Source organism: Balaenoptera acutorostrata, chromosome 3 (assembly GCF_949987535.1).
Source record: "Balaenoptera acutorostrata chromosome 3, mBalAcu1.1, whole genome shotgun sequence".
In the NCBI taxonomy this organism is placed as follows: Eukaryota; Metazoa; Chordata; class Mammalia; order Artiodactyla; family Balaenopteridae; genus Balaenoptera; species Balaenoptera acutorostrata.
In genome coordinates, this window is record NC_080066.1 from 134,822,947 (window position 1) to 134,843,045 (window position 20,099).

At 41.1% G+C, this 20,099-nt stretch overlaps 1 protein-coding gene across 3 annotated transcripts in view; it reads left to right on the top strand.

Annotated features, from left to right (window-relative positions):
• SAMD4A (sterile alpha motif domain containing 4A) overlaps positions 1–20,099 on the top strand; it is a 223,709-nt gene that overhangs the window by 135,303 nt on the left and 68,307 nt on the right. For all 3 annotated transcript variants that reach the window (XM_007192885.2, XM_007192886.2, XM_057543929.1), the window contains exon 3: positions 5,345–5,863. In XM_007192885.2, coding sequence (XP_007192947.2) covers positions 5,345–5,863 — 519 coding nt within the window. The remainder of the gene's footprint in view (positions 1–5,344; positions 5,864–20,099) is intronic.

The following is a 20,099-nucleotide window of genomic DNA, read 5'->3' on the forward strand; positions in this document are numbered from 1 at the left end:
CAGCAGTGGAATTTCTGGGTCATATAGTAGTTCTATTTTTAGTTTTTGAGAAAGCTCCATACTGTTTTCCACAGTGGCTGCACCAATTTACATTCCCACCAACAGAGGGTTCCCTTTACTCCAGATCTTCACCAACATTTGTTATTTGTGTTCTTTTTGTTGATAGCCATTCTGACAGGTGTGAGGTAATATCTCATTGTGGTTTTGATTGCATTTCCCTGATAATTAGCAATGTTGAGCATCTTTTCATGTGCCCGTTGGCCATCTACATTTCCTCTTTGGAAAAATGTCTATTCAGTTCTTCTGCCAATTTTTTAATCAGGTTGTTTTTTTGATGTTGAGTTGTATGAGCTGTTTATATATGTTGGAAATTAACCCCTTATTGGTCATATCATTTGCCAATATTTTCTCCCATTCAGTAGGTTGTCTTTTCATTTTGTCAGTGGTTTTCTTTGCTCTGCAAAATCTTTTAAGTTTAACTAGGTCCTGTTTATTTATTTTCACTTTTATTTCCTTTGCTTTAGGGGATGGATCCAAAAAAGTATTGCTGTGATTTATGTCAAAGAGTGTTCTGCCTATGTTTTCTTCTAGGAGTTTTATCATTTCTGGTCTTACATTTGGTCTTTAATCCATTTTGAGTTTATTTTTGTATATGGCATTAAAGAATGTTTTAATTTCATTCTTTCACATGTAGCTGTCTGGTTTTCCCAGCACCACTTATTGAAGAGACTGTCTTTTCTGCACTGTATATTCTTGCCGCCTTTGTTGTATATTAATTGACCATATGTATGTGGGTTTATTTCTGGACTCTCTATTCTGATCCATTGATCTATGCGTCTGTTTTTGTGCCAGTACCATACTGTTTTGATTACTGTATCTTTGTAGGATAGTCTGAAGTCAGGGAGCATGACTCCTCCAGTTCTTCTTTCTCAAGATTGATTTGTCCATTTGGGGTTTTCTTTGTTTCCATACAAATTTTTAAATTATTTGTTCTAGTTCTGTGAAAAATGCCATTAGTACTTTGATATAGATTACACTGAATCTGTAGCTTGCCTTGGGTAGTCTGAAGTGCACCCTGTATTTTGAAGACTTAATACAAAGAAAATGTAAAATGTTTCATCAGTAATTTTTACTGCTTACAAGTTGAAATAATATAATGATATAATGGATTAAATTAAATATATCATTAAAATTAATTTTACCTCCTTTTTACTTTTCTTTTAATACTAGAAAATTTTAAATTGCGTATGCTCGCATTATATTTCTATCTGACAGTGCTTCTCTGGACCATCTATCTCTATTCTTCAGGCCCCGAGGATGGAGGTTGTAGAGACTTTCTTGGAGACTCCTCTGAGTCTTTTGTCATTCTGGAACTGCACATCCAATCTTATTCTCTCATGCTTCAATTTGAAGACTTTTGCTTCAAGTAGTTGACTGTCCATCTCCTTATGAAATCCCTACTTGAAAAAAGTCAGGTATCTCTTCATATTGTTCAGTTGTAAGCCCATTATTTTTTACCTTTGACTTTCTACCTCTTTTCCGACTCTGATAATATTTTAAAATTTTATTTTATTGAAGTATAGTTGATTTATTAATGCAGTGTTGTGTTAACTTCCACTGTACAGCGAAGTGTTCAGTTATACATACACACACACACACACACACATATATATATATACTTTTTCATATTCTTTTCAATTAAGGCTTATCACAGGATATTGAATATAGTTCCCTATGCTATACAGTAGGATCTTGTTGTTTATCCATTCTATATATAATAGTTTGCATCTGCTAATCCCAAACTCCCAGTCCAACCCCACCCCCCAACCCTTGGCAACTACAAGTCTGTTCTCTACGTCTGTGAGTCTGTTTCTGTTTTGTAGATAAGTTCATTTGTGTTATATTTTAGATTCCACATATAAGTGATAATCATATGGTATTTGTCTTTCTCCTTCTGACTTACTTCACTTAGTATCATAATCTCTAGGTCCATCCATGTTGCTGCAAATGGCATTATTTCATTCTTTTTTGTGGCTGAGTAGTATTCTATTGTGTATATGTACCACATCTTTATCCATTCATCTGTCGATGGACATTTAGGTTGTTTCCATGTCTTGGCTATTGTGAATAGTGCTGCTATGCATAGAGTTGCATGTATCTGTTTGAATTACAGTTTTGTCCAGATATATGCCCAGCAGTGGGATTGCTGGATCACATGGCAACTCTATTTTTAGTTTTCTGAGGAACCTCCATATGGTTTTCCATAGTGGCTGCACCAATTTACATTCCCACCAACAGTGTAGGAGGGCTCCCTTTTCTCTACACCCTCTCTAACATTTGTTATTTGTAGACTTTTTTATGATGGCGATTCTAACTGGTGTGAGGTGGTACCTCTTTGTAGTTTTTAAATTTTTTAAAAAATTTATTTTATTTATTTATTTTTGGCTGTGTTGGGTCTTTGTTGCTGTGCACAGGCTTTCTCTAGTTGCGGCTAGCGGAGGCTACTCTTCATTGAGGTATGCAGGCTTCTCATTGCAGTGGCTTCTCTTGTTAAGGAGCACGGGCTCTAGGCTCACGGGCTTCAGTAGTTGTGGCACGCAGGTTCAGTAGTTGTGGCTTGTGGGCTCTGGAGCGCAGGCTCAGTAGTTGCGGTGCATGGGCTTAGTTGCTCCACGGCATGTGGGCTCTTCCCAGACCAGGGATTGAACCTGTGTGCCTTGCATTGGCAGGCAGATTCTTAACCACTGCACCACCAGGGAAGCCCCCTCATTGTAGTTTTGATTCACATTTCTCTAATAATTCGCGATGTTGAACGTCTTTTCATGTGCCTGTTGGCCATCTGTATGTCTTCTTTGGAGAAATGTCTATTTAGGTCTTCTGCCCATTTTTCGATTGGGTTGTTTGTTTTTTTTTCGTAATTGAGTTGTATGTGCTGCTTGTATATTTTGGAAATTAAGCCCTTGTCGGTCACATCAATTGCAAATATTTCTCCCAGCCTGTAGGTTGTCTTTTCATTTTGTTTATGGTTTCCTTTGCTGTACAAAAGCTTGCAAGTTTGATTAGGTTCCATTTGTTTATTTTTGCTTTTATTTCTATTGCCTTGGAAGACTGACCTAAGAAAACATTGATATGATTTATGTCAGAGAATGTTTTGCCTGTGTTCTCTTCTAGGAGTTTTATGGTATCATGTTTTATATTTAAGTCTTTAAGCCATTTTAAGTTTATTTTTGTGTATGGTGTGCTGGTGTGTTCTAACTTCATTGATTTATTTACATCTGGCTGGGTATCCAACTTTCCAACACCACTTGCTGAAGAGACTGTCTTTTCTCCATTGTATATTCTTACCTCCTTCCTTGAAGATTAATTGACCGTAGGTGTGTGGGTTTATTTCTGGGGTCTCTGTTCTGTTCCACTGATCCATGTGTCTGTTTTTGTGCCAGTACCATGCTGTCTTGATTACTGTAGCTTTGTATCAACTCTGATAATTTTTAATGACCTTCCCTGGGTCATCTCTGGTCTCTGTTTTTTTTAATAGATCTTTATTGGAGTATCTGGCCTCTATTATTTTTAAAACTTGGTATCTGAAACCACCCAGCATGGCTCTAACATGGGCCTGACTAATGCAGAGACAAATAGAAGGAATTATTTCCACTATCAAGTATTTGACTGGTCCTTTTGATATATTACCTCATTTAATCTTATAACACAAGGAGAGACAGGTGCTCTTGGTAGCACTCTTCACTGATGAGAGAGTTGAGGCTCAGAGAGATTGAGTAACTTACCAAAGTTCCATTGCCAATTAGGTGCCAGAGCTGGGATTCATGCCAATGTGTGCCTGACTCTGAAGCCCACATTCTTTCATTACCTACCATGTCTTTCTCGCCTAATACTTTTCATTGAATACACCCCTTCGTCTTGAGAGGCCTTATCCTACACAGCTGGTGCATTTGTAGCTTATGGTCAACACTGACTCTTGAGCTTGTTCTGGTATGTTTGTGCCTCACTAGAATTGTGAAGCCCTTCTGCTAAATTCCAGAAGTGCCTTTTCAACCCTGCAGATACTTTGTGAAAGTCCTAGCCCTTCTACAGTCATCACTGGGCCAGTTGAGGTGTTCAGGTGTTCGGAATGACTTTTCTGGAGGGAGCTTTCTTTCCTATCATTCCAGGCCCCATGGATAACTATCAGTCTCCAAAACAAGCTACTTTTCAAAGGCCAGTTAAGGCAATTAATCCATGTTTACCTAACGGCAAAAAATTTGTGTTTTGAATAGTAGGGAATAGGAGGGGTTCCTTGGGAGAGTGTTAAAAACAAATCTTTTCATGGATGAACCTTGAAGACATTATGCTAAGTGCAATAAGTTTGTCACAAAAGGGCAAATACTATATAATTCCACTTAAATACAGTAACTAGAGTAGTCAAATATATAGAGACAGAAAGTAGAATGATGGTCATCAGGGGATGGGAGAGGGAGAATGAGGAGTCAGTGTTTCATGGGTACAGAGTTTCAGTTTGGGAAGATAAAGATCTGGAGATGGATAGTGGTGATGGCTGCACAACAATATGTATGTACTTAATGCCACAGAGCTGTACACTTAAACATGGTTAAAATGGCAAATATTATGTATATTTTATCATAATAAAAATAACCAAACAGATCTTCTACATTTAAAGAAAAATAGCTTGCTTAGCATGTGTGATCGGAGGTGCCACTGGAGCTAAGTCTTGGGTCTATTGTTCATTCTAGCTTTGAGATCACAGTCATTTTCTGAGTCAGCTTCTCCTGAGGAAGGTGCAGGCGTACTTCACCGAGCTGAGGGGTGTCCTTTTTTCCCTGACAGATTTCTCCGTCTAGGAAGTTTAACCAACTTCAAACAAGTGCCTTTGTCAGGGCTTCAGCCACTTTCCACAAATGTCTGGGGAAGGGAAAGCAGCCGTATCTTCGCGGACTCCACTATATGGACCCTTGATTATACTCACTTTTCCATGGAGATTTTCTTATTCCTTCTTCACCTATCTGAGGCTTTGCCTAGACTTTCCTAAGAAATAAAATGGCTGTAAATTGTATTTGTTTGTACCGAAGTGGTCATAGCCTCTTTGGAGACCTGCATGAGAATTAGATTGAGCACCCAAACATCTCAGAGCGTTTGTTTCATGTTTCATTGAAGTCACTGCCCCCTGACAACCTGAGGTCAGTTATCCAACTCAATGCAGAGGCTGTTTTGAGAAAATTTAGCCAGGGTACGTAGATTGAGACTCTAATCCCCAGGAATTCTCTTTACAGTGTGGTGCTTGATGCCACTGTGGGTGTAATTGCTTATTTGCCCTGCATATTTTCCTTTTCAGGAATCATTAACCAATGGCAACAGGAATCCAAGGATAAAGTGATTTCCCTCCTGTTAACTCACCTGCCTTTGCTGAAGCCAGGAAACCTCGACGCAAAAGTAGAGTATATGAAACTGCTGCCCAAAATCCTGGCGCACTCCATTGAACACAACCAGCACATCGAGGAGAGCAGGCAGCTGCTGTCCTATGCTTTGATCCATCCGGCCACTTCATTGGAAGACCGCAGTGCTTTGGCCATGTGGCTGAACCACTTAGAGGACCGCACGTCGACCAGCTTTGGCGGCCAGAACCGAGGCCGCTCGGACTCTGTGGATTATGGGCAGACGCACTACTATCACCAAAGACAGAACTCCGACGACAAGCTTAATGGGTGGCAGAACTCTCGGGATTCTGGGATTTGCATCAACGCCTCCAACTGGCAGGACAAAAGCCTGGGGTGTGAGAATGGCCACGTGCCCCTCTACTCCTCTTCATCCGTCCCCACCACAATCAATACGATTGGAACCAGCACAAGTACAAGTAAGTCCCCGAGAAGCCCTTTAGTGCAGTCTGGTTTGGCGACTTGCTGTGTGTGGCATGTCCCACTGGGAATGTCTGCTCTGAGCACCCTGTAACCCTGGGAGAGGAGGGCTGATTGGAATTGGCTGTGGGAAAGGGCTCTTTGGACCCCATCTTTGTTGTTCTTTCAACTGTGGAAAGAGAAAAATGCTGGGCAGCTAAAAATGATTGATGGTCCAAATTCGGGTTACAAATAGACAAAAAGAAAAAAGAAAAAATTAAATGAGACAGATTAAGTGGTGAAAGAAGGAAACTTCCTGTTTCCACGAACAGAAATGCCTTTCACCCACTATCTTTCACCTGGGGTTTTTGGATTCGCTGAGACACTGAGTTCCCGTGTGATTCTCTAAACCTGATTCTAACCCATGGTTAACCAGACCACCTCATGGGCTTTGTGCATTTTCCTTTCTTTTCACTTCTTTTGTTTCTTTTCCTTTCTTTTTTTCTTTCTTTCTTTTTTTTTTTATTTTTTAATTTCACCCTGGAATGTTCCCTCCCTTGCATCTCCTGGTTTTAATCCCCAGTTGTCAGAGTCACTTTTCCTCCTGACCAGGGGGAGCAGGTTTGCTAACTGAGAATGCTGCTCTGTGCCGTGGCCTGGTGTGGATGCTGTGGCCTTCTCTTGCTCAGTCTAACCCCTTAGGAGAGGTGGGGCAGGATGGCTTTGCGGGAGGGGAGAGCAGAGGACGGCCTCCTCCTCTTTTGACCACTAAAGCAAAGTACTCTGCCCACAGCTGGGACCAGGGCCAGGAGTCCTCCTCTCTATGGCTCCCCACTTAGGCTGAGCAAAGTGACAAACATGCCACTGGTGCTTCTGTAAAGTGGCAACGTGGGAGAGTGGCCTGCCACTAAACAGAGTTCCCTGATGCTAGTTTGCATGTGTCCCTGAAGACAGCGTCAGTGCATAGATAACTTTCTTGGGGAAAAGCTTTTGCGGTTAGACCTTATGTGCCTGTCAACATGCAGGAACCCCCAATTAAAAGATCTGAGAGGATTAAGGATTGTCAGTGACAGTTTCTTGGCCTCTACCTCCACTCGGATCTTTTGGCTAATGGGCCTTTTTAAATGGTTTTCTCAAATACATAAGAGTGTTGAATTTTTACTACATTGATTGAAACAGTACTTTAGTGGAATAATCAAAGAAGTACTTAAAATACCGCATTGATAATGCCACAACATGAGATTTTTAAATTCTTTCGTCCATTTTTATATTTAGATATTGATAATTTGCAAATTTGGGGAATTAGGTGATTATTGCATCATTAATTTATTGTGTAAGAGGTTCTGGTGACAGTTTTTTTCTCAGACTAGTAATCCAGGGAACAGTTTCACTAACCTCTGTGTGACGGAGAGTGATGGCTTGAACTATTCAAGCAGACACATGCAGGCTGGGATGACAGAGCTTCTTGGCCGGAGTTTCCTGGGTCAGTGACAGAATCCAGTAATTGTTACAAAACTCTTTGATAGCTGGGAGAGATGCGGGCTCTGAGCTGCCTACCCTCTCAAAACTTGGTCTTTTGTATTTTAAGGGGTTGAGTTCTATGTCATTTGTCTTGAAATTAGTCTTGGGTCATCACATTTCCATCTCTGCTGATTTACACATTCCGGGGTCTTGATAAGATTAGTACAATTTGAGATGGTTATCAGATTGTAGTCAACAGGCACTTTTATATTTCACTGTGGCTACCTCGCCCAACAGAGGGGAGGAAATGCTTAGATGATTGTCATGGCCTCCTAGACCTTTGAGCCCAGTGTAGTACTTGAGCTGAAAAGGACTTGGAGGTTTAACAAGGTAACTATATTACGTATCTTGAGAAGAAAGGGGTTAGAGCCCCTTTTCAGAGTATCAGTAAAGAAGGTAAGAGCTCAGATCTCTCCTCCAGAAAGTTTCATTCAAACACTTAGGTCATATCAGCACTTGTATTTCAAGAACATCTCTTTAACAAAACATTAATGTCATTGCTTTACCCCTCTGCATTGTCAATGGTGGTTAAATTGTGCTTATCAAAACTGCAATCCTTTGGGTCATTCATTTGCTTGTGCTTCTATCAAATATCTCCTCAGCACCTGGGAGGCAGCTTGACAAAGTGGGCAGGACAAGGACTTTGGTGTCACTGCTTCCTGCATCCAAATCTCAGACCTGAAATTAGCTAACTGCAACTTGGCTGAGTTACTTCACCTCTCTGAGCAAGGTCCCCACTTGTAAAATGGGAACATTCATGATACCTGCCTGCGAGGGTTGTGGTGAGGGTAAATGAGACTATGTACGTAAATGCCCAGCCCTGGCCAGGGCTGGCAACAGTAAGCACTCAGTAAGTGTCTGCTAAATGAATGAGAGAGACTGGGCAAGACAGTGAGAAGCAAAGTGCTAGCACTAACCCCCAGACTCTGTGCCCTCATTTGCATTGTATCTTTCCTGAGCCCAGACCATGCAGCATGGTCTAGGGGGACTTGAGTCTGCTGTGACCATTTCACTGCAATAGAAAATGGTTTGGCCTTAAGCCTTCAGATTCCAAGATAGAAGAGTACCAGCTTGTTTGAGAAAAAGCAAAGAAGGTTGCTGGCTGAAAAAGAGTGAGTGAGGTAGACAGCAGTGGGAGAGGTTGCAGAGGTAACAGGGAGGGAGACATCCTACAGGGTATTGTGGGCCATTGCAAGAACTTTGACTTTTGCTCTCAGCAATCCCATTGGAGGATTTTTGGCAAACGAGTGATGTGATCTGACTCATGTTTTAAAGGGATTGTTTTGGCTGCTGTGTTAAGAATAGATTGTACCAGGACAAGGACAGAAACATGAAGACTGGTTAAGAGACTATTGCAGTAATCCAGGCAAGACATTGATGACTTGCACCAGAATGGCTGCAGTAGAAGGGGGGAGAAGTGGTCAAGTCTAGATGTATTTTTGAAAGTACAGCCAAAAGGATTTCCTGACAGAATAAATGAGTTGTGAGGGGAAAAATTCAAGAATGACTTCAGGGTTTTTGTTTACACAACTTGGAAGGATGGTACTGCCATCAGTTGAAATGAGGAAGTCTCTATTTATTGAGTAGGTTTGGGGGTAAGATTGGGAGTTCAGTTTCATAGATGGTGAGTTTATACATCTGTTAGACAATCAGAGATGTCTAGTAAGCAATTGGATATATGAGCATGCAGTATGGGAGAGAAGACTGACCTAAGATAGACATTTGGAAGTTCAGCACATGGGTGATATTTAAAGCTATGAAACTATGAGATGAGATTACCATAGTAGAGATGCAGATAGAGAAGAGAACCAATGGCTGAGCCTTAGCACATCAACATGAAGGCTGGGGAAAAGCAGAGGAAGCAGCAAACCAAGGAGAAACCATTAAAGTTGGAGAAAACTCGTGTGTGTGTGTGTGTGTGTGTGTCAAGGCAAATGAAGAAAAGGTTTCAAGAAGGAAAAAGTGATCAACTGAGTCAAATGCTACTGATAGGTCCAATAAGATGAGGACCAGGAAGTGACTGTTGGATTTATCAAAGAGAGATCTTAGAGATCAATTGGAAGTGCTTCACACATGATAGGCATTTAAGGGAAGAAGAAAGTTGAGTTAGTGATTCCAAAGAGATAAGAAACAAGATAGGGAGAGAAACTAGCTATAAGCTTGATTTTGGACGTATATTGGCTTTGAGAAGGTGCTGGCACATTGAGATGGAGAAAATGATACATTAAAAAATAGATGATGGAACCACACAGATTTTTTGAAGGAAGGGATTAAGATGAGGCTAAGAGTAGAGGGCAAAAACTATGTCCTAATCTAACAAGAATCAACCAATTTTCATCCATTTAGACAGAGGAGAGAGTACCTTTTATTGATTACAGAAGTTGAATCAAATGAGATCCCACAGGATCTTTGAGCTGGGGCTTTTCTTCCATGAGATAAGAGAAGAATGGGTTGGGACAATCGAGAGTCTATGAAGCACCATTTTGGAGAGCATCAAGGTGTTTCAGACGAGAGGGGAGAATCTATTTTCAGTACCTAGCTCTCCTTTTAAGGCTACTCAGGGGTCTGATGACTGAGAGCAAGAATGTGCAGATTCTTCATCATGAGCCTGTGGGACCAGAAAGGACCAAGGTATTGGCTGTCACAAATCATGGCCTTTGTATTGACCATCACAAGCAATTCCAAATACAACATGCCTAGAACCTGGCTTAGCACCTTTAGGTTTGCTTTCTGTCTCAAGTATTCCATAGAAAAAGTAAACTCTCCAGGAAAAGAACCATCCAGGTTTTCTTAAGAGCCCACAGAATTTTGCTGTGGGCAGGCCAGTGCCACCTCCATTGCCCCAGACTGACTTTCTAACCATTTTCTACTCTTCACTGGCAGAATTTGACTTGGGAGAAAACTATGTGCTGCAGTTACAAATGAAAGGAACTTGTTTCTATTCAAATCATTGCCAATACACGATTTTTCTTAGCATTCTTTACATTTGGATTTGAAAACATGCCAACCTTTGCTAGCCTAGACTGAGGCAAGAACTCAGAAACTTTGCGTTACAAAAATTATTCCAAAGTGCTCCATTTGAACTGCCCACTTCTTCTACAGTCTCATGGTATAGCTTGGAACCTTAGTATTTCTTTTATTAATCTAAATTGATTTTTCTGATGATAAAAGCAATACATTAAAAATTTGGGGGTACCATAGATCATGAAAAGTAAATTAACAGTAATCGCTGCATCGTGCTTACTACATGCTGGGTACTCTTCAAAACGCTTTACATAAATATTAGCTCATTTAATTCTTATAATCCCACGATGTGGCTATTATTGTTATTCCCATTTGACAGATAAGGAAACCGAGGCACAGAGAGGCCAAGTAACTTGACCAATGTCACAGACCATCCAAGTCTTGTACCCCAAGTATGCTTGCTTTGCACTGACTCATATACTGAGCATTCTGTGTCCCAGTTCTTGGTTGACATATTTGCCTCCCCTTCCTGATTATGAACTCTTTGGGGACAGGGGTTTTGTCTTCTTTATCCCTCTTTCCCAGCACCTTGAACACCCTCAAAAAGTCACAGAAATGTTGGAGATGGCAAATTCCTGGCACGTGTTCAGCTGCCACTCTCCTGTGGTAGAGCATCTCTTAGATAATGGCTGTCTCCTGCTAAGCCCAGATGTGGCCTCTGCGTCCTCCTCAATATACCCCTCGAGGCAGCCACTGTAATTCAATAAGAGATGGCATGTGAGCTGAAGCCTGTCTGCCCGCCCTGCCAGAAACATTTGCTGAACAGTAGGGACTTAATAAATTCCTGGGCTCACTAGGCAGATGTTCATGAAATTAATGGATTTCCAAAATAAATAAGAAAGTGTCCTTGAGAACTCACTAAATATTTGGTGATAATATTGATCATTTAGCATTCTATCATAATCCTTACAGTCATCCTGACTTATGTTACCAACTTGGTCTCAATACTAACAGACTTTTAGTAACATGCTGTGATCTTGATTGTGGAGGTAGTTATATGAATTTACATAGGTGATAAGATGCACAAATATATACCAAAAAAATAGTGTGTACAAAAACTGCTGAGATCTGAGTAAGGTCTATAGTCTTGTTAAGGGTGTTGTGTTACTGTCAGTTTCCTAGTTTTGGTAATACACTACAGTTGTGTAAGATGTCATCTTGGGCGATGCTGGGGGGATGGGTACATGAGACCTCTCTATGTAGTATTTTTGCGATTTCTTGTAGATCTGTAGTTATTTCAAAATTGAAAGTTAAAATGTAAAAACTACTGGGGCATCCTGTGCCTTGATATTTCTTGGACTTTGATCCTTGTTTCTCAGCCTTCCTGCGGGGTGGAGGGTCCATCCCATCATGGAAAGGATGGCTGCAGGGCCCCAGGGAGCACACACCTGAAACAAAACTAATTCAGCAGGGCAAGGTAAAAAGGAGGGATGTTGTGGATCTCAGGAAATGGGGCTCCTTTGGGAACCCTGAATCTGCAACTGAAAAAAAAACAACCCAATTCCATCAGCCCCTTAGGCAGCCAAAGCCAGCTCTTTCAAAGATACCCATTTGGCACAGGAAGTCCTTTTCTCTCTGCCCTTCACATTTTCTTACAAAGCTACCAGCTACTTCGAGCTCATTCCAGCCATCCTGTAAAAAACCATTAGAACACAAATATTCAAGGGGAGGAGAGAGAACACTCAACTTTGTGCAGGCCTGATAAGAAAAGGTCTTGGCAAGTGGTCTCCTGGAAACTGAAAAGAGGGGCAAGGCTTGGAGACCTTGCTTCTCTCTTGCAGACTGCAGGTCATCCCCATCCTAAGCCTTGGGAGCCACTGGTGTCCTTTGGAGTTCCTTTAAAATTTTAATGGAATTATTTTGTCTTTTACCAACAGACTTTCTTTCTTGGTGGAAAATTTCTTCTTCCCCAAAACGTAGCCAACCTGGCATGTAACTGAAAAATTCCCTTAGATCCTTAACCCCTCATTTGCTCTTGAAAGAGGTAACTCTAGTTGCTTTGCTTCCTTTGAGAAGCATTTATAACAGCTGGCATGATATATTTTTAGCTTCAGCTTCCTTCCCCTTTGGGGGAACCTTTTTTTAAATATGGCCCTGGCCTTCCTGATATGACATTGTGAAGATGGCTCAGTGATATCTCAGAGGACCCAATATTGCCACTGCCTGATCCTTCTCCTGTTTCCAAGAGTCCAAAGGTTTTACAGGACGGTGCTTTTCCTCACTGTGTCTAGTGTTTGTTTTCTGGGGCTTGGGGAAGAACAATCAGAAAAAAACACTGCAGTAAGCAAGAAGCCTGCTAGTTTATTATGCATCGGAGATCCCACTGCTTGGGAAAAGTCAAAGACCTCCATGGTACACATGCCTTGGTTCATGGCTGTACCATCCGGCCTCTATCCAGGAGGAGTTTTTTAGACTCTAATGACAGTGAGGGTTATTAAACACTAGATGAGCTCCAGAGGAAGGCAGTAGTGTTTCTAACTCCCCACTGTACTTCAAAAATAGGATGGATTCTGGCTGGAATAAATGGCTTAAATTGGACTAGCCTGGAAGAGGGGAGGAAGAAGGAGATGAACAGGCTGGCTTCTTTAAGACATTTTCTGAGCCCTGTAGTCTTAGAATTTCTATTATTTCACAAGATTTAGAGTTATAGTCTAACAGTGGCTACTCCAAGAACAATGGGACAAAAAAATCTTTTAATCTTGCATTTACTTATTTTTTTTCTTTTCTCACTTTTAAGATTTCTGGGGACAAACTCAGGTTACACTGAGGAAAGATGTATCATGAGTGTAGCTTATCTTTGATGTTGTTAACATTAAGCAAATTAAACCCTTGAATTTCATGGTGACAGGTGAGGGTAAATTTTAGTAGAAGCAATTACTATTAATCTGACGTATATTTTCTAACTCTTGAACACTGTAGGTATCATTCCTGCCATCACCTACCCCCACCCCAGTCCTCGACATTCTGTTAGGTAAAATACGGTCTTAGAAAGTCTCAGGTGTAAGTCAAGTAAGAGGAGGGATATGGAGATGGGGAAGTGAGGTAGGCAGGGGGCTTCCAAAATCTGGAAAGTGCTATAAAGGATTTTTGTGGATTGGAGAAAGGCTAAAACTCCCAACATACCCTGGGAGAGTCATTCTTTGCCAAAAGTCTGGACCATTCCCATAGACAAATTCCATGGCTACAATTAGAGAGTAGAGCCAATGAGAGCACAGGGTTTGCTTTAGAGATTTGTTTCACAGCCAACCTTGCCGAGATGCATCCTTTTGGAAAAGCCCAGCAAACCCATACGGAGCTAAAAATTTATAACAGATTATTTTATACTTTAGCCTTCTCCTTTGCACAGTAAGACATTGCAATGCAAAGGGGCTTATAAGGCTATAAGTGGCATTCTAGATATTCAAGTTTGGGGTATAAATGATGAGGCAGTCTTGATCAAAATCAAGAACGTGGCTTTGAAGTCAGATGTCTTGGTTTTAAATTCCAGCCCCACCAATAACTGGGTATGTGACCATGGACAAGTTACTTGAGCTCTAAACTTCCTTTCCTCATCCATAAAATGGGAATACATTTCGGTAGGAGATCTCTTAATTGGCTTGATAGGTTGGATGGTTGATGTGGTAATTGCAATAGCTGTTTAAAGCAGGAAATCATAAAAAAAAGGCTTAAGACCTTAAACATATTATTTTAACTTAAAGTGTAAATACATTCATGTGCCATCTTTTGTATCGTGAGATGGTCCTTTCTTTGAGGATAGGGTTCCTGACTGAGGCTGCTATTTGTTTTTCCTGTATAAATCACACTCTTGATGCATTATTGTCTGTGATTTCCTTAAAATGGAAGCGGAATTTGAAGACATTTGCAAAAACAGAGCACAGAATCTTTCTAGATTCTGGTTTTTCTCTTTTTATAATTTAGCTTATAGTTTTCTCACTAACACTGAATTCAACAGTAGATTTTTTTTAAGTAAAACAATGGATATTTCTAAAGCTTGTAACAAAGTTTTTAAGCAGTTAACTCTTTTTATAATTCATATGTTATTTCTGTTATACTTTTTAAAGTGATACATTTACAATAGTAAGTACAACTGGCATAAATAGATTTGGTGACAAATTCAACCTTCTCTTGGTACACCAATAAGTCAGCTGGTGGGAGCAGAAGTGCACAAGTAAATTCTAGTTCGTAAAGAGTCCGTGAGCCACGGGCATCTATGAATAGTTGGAAGGGAATGGAAAGTACCGGTTGGTCCAGTAAGTTGGTTAAGTGAAGATGAGTTAAGAGAGCTTCTTAGGGTTGTGAGGATTAAATGAAAAATGCATGTAAAACACTTGCCAATAGGAGATACTCAACAGATAATAGCCCTCATTATTATTATTTCTGCACTGGTTGTTAATGCTGATACAAGTAAAGGGTGCTTCATCCACCAGCCCAGGCTCTGCGGTAAACTAGGGTGGAATAAGCTTCCTAGGGCAGCTCTATGACACAGTTCTTCCAATAAGCTCAATTGAAATCAAGATACTTTGAGTCAGCTCTGTAGAGAGCTGCCTTCCCCAAATACCTATATCCCCATAAGGACTGTTGCAGTGATGTATCTTACTAAATAGCTTAAAATGGACCAGAAGGAAAAGAAAGAATAAGAATAGGTAAAATTTTGTTGTTGCTTCTTTGGGATCCATTGCTAACAGGAATAACTTTTTTTTTTTTTTTTAATTTTATTTATGGCTCTGTTGGGTCTTCGTTTCTGTGAGAGGGCTTTCTCTAGTTGTGGCAAACGGGGGCCAGTCTTCATCGCGGTACGCGGGCCTCTCACTATCGCGGCCTCTCTTGTTGCGGAGCACAGGCTCCAGACGCACAGGCTCAGTAATTGTGGCTCACTGGCCTAGTTGCTCCGCGGCATGTGGGATCTTTCCAGACCAGGGCTCGAACCCGTGTCCCCTGCATTGGCAGGCAGATTCTCAACCACTGCGCCACCAGGGAAGCCCAGGAATAACTTTTTAAATTAGCAATAAGTGTAAGGATTTTATTCACATTTATTAAAATGATCCTTAAGTAACAGAATAAGATTTAGTAGAGAAAAATGAGGCTATGCACATAGATACAGGCTAGGGAAGTGTGGCCAGTCCCGAGAGAGCAGAGTGTGGAAGGAAAGAGTAGTGGCCTAGGAAAGTCACTCCATCTCCAGCTCAGTGTGGGATCCTGCACTCTCAGGGACTCTTCTTTATCAAGGCATGAGGTTGGATGACCCCTAAGGATCCTGTATGGTGCTTTCATTCTATGCTTCCAGACTTAGTGGGCAGGTGGCTCTAATTCCCACCTCAAGCTGCATTTCTAAACACAGAGAAGGTGGCCTTCCCAAATACCTTCAGGAGCTGGAGAGAGAACTTGCCGAGAAAAGATGTGGATGTGAGGGCCTGGCTAGAATGATGCCTGGTCTGCATCCACTGGGTGCATTGGGAGGAAGCTCAGGACTGCAGCATGTTTGGAAAGTTGGAAGAATTTTGGAGTAGTCATTAGGCCTCAGGGAGATAGTTTGTGAGAAAGGGGATTATTCACACGTGTTCATCGTTATCCAAGAAATTGGTGCCTGCGATATTGTTATTAACTCTGACAGGCTTAGCAGGATAATTTCAATATCCCGACTGAATGTTATATATAAGTATTGTTCTAAAAGTCAGAGCTCACTGCAAGTACAATAATGGCACCTTTGGCTAAAAATGACCGTTTGTTAAATTTTGGCAGGGTAGCTCCAAATTCACCTGGAATCTCAAAGCACTGTGGGCTCCCCTACAAAGTCTGAGAGGTTTTGATTCCCAAGAGTGTCTCTAATTTGGTTATAAGGCTGACAGTGTGACTGAGGTCAGCCAGTCCCAGAATCGGGATCTGAGCTGCAGACCCTAAATTCAAGGTAAGCCTTGTCATATAGCTCACGGCTGTTCAGGAATGAGTTTTGTCAATAGTCAGCGAGGGTGGATGTCTTGCAAGCAAAGCTGTGTTGCTTGAATGCTTTCTTTTTAATCTGTGCGATTTGTGAGAAAGAATTTAAAGCTTTGTATGGTCACAGTTCTTTCCCTAATTTTCTGTTGGTGATGATCTCTCTCTAGCTGGAGAAGCTGCATCATTTTTATTTGCTTCTAGAGTTATTCCCTTGCTCCTCTTCCCCAGCCACTCCATCTGTATGCAGTTCAGAGAGCAGGCTAATTATGGGGTACTGGAGAAGCAGTTGCTCAGAGAAAAGCTCTTTAAGCTCTCGACTGGGGTAGCTCAATGCCAGGGTCATGCTCGTGACCATCTCCTCATTCACGTCCACACTTCTGCCTGTGAGCTGCCTTCCATCCTTTTGCAGTTGCATGAACAAACTTTTTAGAAAGGTCAACATGAGAAACAAGTGCTTTTTCTTAAAGGACAGAGCAAGTAAAGGATTTCATGTTTACTTCTTAGGTCTTCACACTGGAAAAATAGCCACCAAGTGGCCGAGAACAAAGATATGTTCCTATACTTAACCCAGGTTTTGTATTTTTGGCTGCCCCTGCACTGGCTTAGGAGCAAGAAGCTTTATACACTCAGGGGTCAAACTCTCAAAATGGTGTGACTCCAAGCAAAAGGGCTGCTGAAATTCCTTGACCCAGGAGATTGTTTTGCCCGCAGGTCAGTTTTTTCAACTCCACTTCATCATATCGGGTAATTGATTTACTTCTGGAGATGTTGACCCAATGAGACCTCTCTGCCACCTAAATGGCATGGGCTGAGAGATACGAAACACTTAAGAATCCTGACTTTGGGAAGAGGGTACAGAGACATACCTTTCCCCTCTGCCCCTCCCTCTTTTAGATCAATCAGCTTAGATTCTGTTGGAATCATCTAGACTGGCAAAGACTTAGGGCCCTCGGTTGAGCTGTTAGAACTCTAGAAGAAGCCTGCTTGAAAGCCAGATTTGTCTTCGATGTAAAGAATCTATAGACTCCCCACTAATTATTAGAGAAATGCACATCAAAACTACAATGAGGTATCACCTCACACCAGTTAGAACGGGCATCGTCAGAAAATCTACAAACAACAAATGCTGGAGAGGGTGTGGAGAAAAGGGAACCCTCTTGCACTGTTGGTGGGAATGTAAATTGATACAACCACTATGGAGAACAGTATGCAGGTTCCTTAAAACCTAAAAATAGAATTACCATACGACCCAGCAATCCCACTACTGGGCATATACCCAGAGAAAACCATAATTCAAAAAGACACATGCACCCCAGTGTTCATTGCAGCACTGTTGACAATAGCCAGGTCATGGAAGCAACCTAAATGCCCATCGACAGACGAATGGATGAAGAAGATGTGGTACATATATACAATGGAATACTACTCAGCCATAAAAAGGAACGAAATTGGGTTGTTTGTAGAGACGTGGATGGACCTAGAGACTGTCATACAGAGTGAAGTAAATCAGAAAGAGAAAAACAAATATCGTATATTAATGGAACCTGGAAAAATGGCACAGATGAACCAGTTTGCAGGGCAGAAATAGAGACACAGATGTAGAGAACAAACATATGGACACCAAGGGGGGAAAGTGGCAGGGGGGGTGGGGGTGATGGTGGGATAAACTGGGAGATTGGGATTGACATGTATACACTAATATGTATAAAATGGATAACTAATAAGAACCTGCTGTATAAAATAAATAAAATTAAATTTAAAAATTAAAAAAAAATACATAGACTCCCAACACCACGTCTTTCCAATGGGAACTTTGATGAAACTTCTACCTCAAACAAATCCATGATGGTCATAAGGATCCCATTGGGAACCCGATCTCTAAGCCTGTCACAAGTAGAGTTGGGTCTTCCTTTGGTGCTGGAGAAGTTTGCTTTTCCTCAAGTCCCACAGTTCAAATATGAGTCTGACTCTCCAGAATTGCCCCGGTTTGCATCACCACCCAAATCTATCCATGGAGGTGGCCTAGTTTTTACGATTGAAGGGAGAGTTTGGGCAAATAATCCCATATTTCTCAACATTCCCTCCTCTGTTATACTTTGGCTAATTCAAGAACTCATGCTGGTAGCATGGATCTGGCAGGGTTGCTAATTTACACTGATGGCAGAATCAGAGTCCAGAAAGGTCTCAGGCAATATCCACTTGTGGTTCAGAGCACATGCTTTCGAGTCAGACCAACCTGGGTCTGATTGATTCCACTGATTCCCAGTTCCGCTGATGACTAGCTGTGTGACCTTGGAGAGATGCCTTAAGCTCGCTTGGCCTTTATTTTCTCATATTTAAGAAGGGGGTAATAATCCCCACCCATGAGTGATTGTGAAATTCCTCTCCGAGCCTAAGTACCGTCCTTTTTTTTTGAAGACAAAGATTTTACACTAACCCTCCTGATCTAAAAACTTGTGCTCCTTCAGTTCTAGGAAATTTTCTCAAATCTTAAAAATAATTCCCTCTGATTTTAATCAGATAATAGCTTTTCTCTTTTGATCATCTAATTTTCTTAACTTTCCCTTTCTTGTTTTCAATCTTTTTGCTCTACTTTTAGTCTTCTTGTTCTACTTTCTGGTTGATATCTTTATCTTCTACACCTACTATATAATTTTTAATTTTTGCTATTGTATTTTCAAATGGCAAGTGTTCTTGTTCTTTGAATGTTCCTTTTCGTATTGCATTCTGTTCTTGTTTCATAAGTGCAAACCTTTTCTAATATCTCTAAAGACGTTACAGTTGAGTTTTGGAGTCTTTTTCAGCTCCCAACATTGTCTGTGCTTCCTTGAGTTAATTTTTCTGTTTGTTTTGGACCCTGTATCTCAAGCAAATGTCCTTTCATTTAAAAGGAAGGCACTAGAACTTGTGTGTATGAATTTCACCATGGAGAGATCTGGTCGGGCCTGGCCAGGCTGTTTCCTGGGGACTCACAGCTGTAATTCTTTTCTCATGAACTAGTCCATTTCCCCTAGAGGAATCCTTTTCTCCTTCTGGAAGATACAGGCCTGGCTGTCTGGGTCCTGGGTGCTGTCAGGAGAAAGGTGCTAAGATGATAGGATAGTTGCCTGATTTTTTGGGGTAGGAGAGAGAATCTGAGCTTGTCCCTGTACCTTAGACATACTTTCTACCAAACCTCCTGTCTTCAGCGCCTCCCAGCACCCCTGCCTTCAGAGGTACCTGATCTTGGAGTCCTAAATTTCTTGGGAGTTCTGCAGCGTAAACTGTCATGCTTCCATTGCTGTGGGCGTATGTATCCCCTTTCTTTGGTCTACTGAGTCAGTTACCTTCATGTCCTTCTGTTCCCAAGCTTCCAAAATTTTGTTGACTTCAGTGGTCTTCTGATACCCATTGTCATCTCCTGTCATTTCTCTGTGTCCTTTTCCTTGTGCATTTATGCCTTTGCTGTCTTTTTAGTGAGTTTCCAGAAGGAATGGTAACATCTCCATATGTTGGAAGTCTATTTTAACTTGTTAATTTGTTTATTATCTATCTCTCCCACTTGATTATAAATTCCAAGAGGCCAGGGACCTGGCCTTGTTCACTATAGTATGCCTACTGTCCAAAACACTCCCTGGCGTATCATGGGTGTTGAATAAATACTTAATGAATGTATGCATGAATGAATCACATGTAATATAGATCTCTTTGTACAATGCTTACAGCCCAATAAATGATAACTATCTTAAGCATAATTATTTCAATCTTTGAAGATTAAGTATTGAAACCAAACTTTAT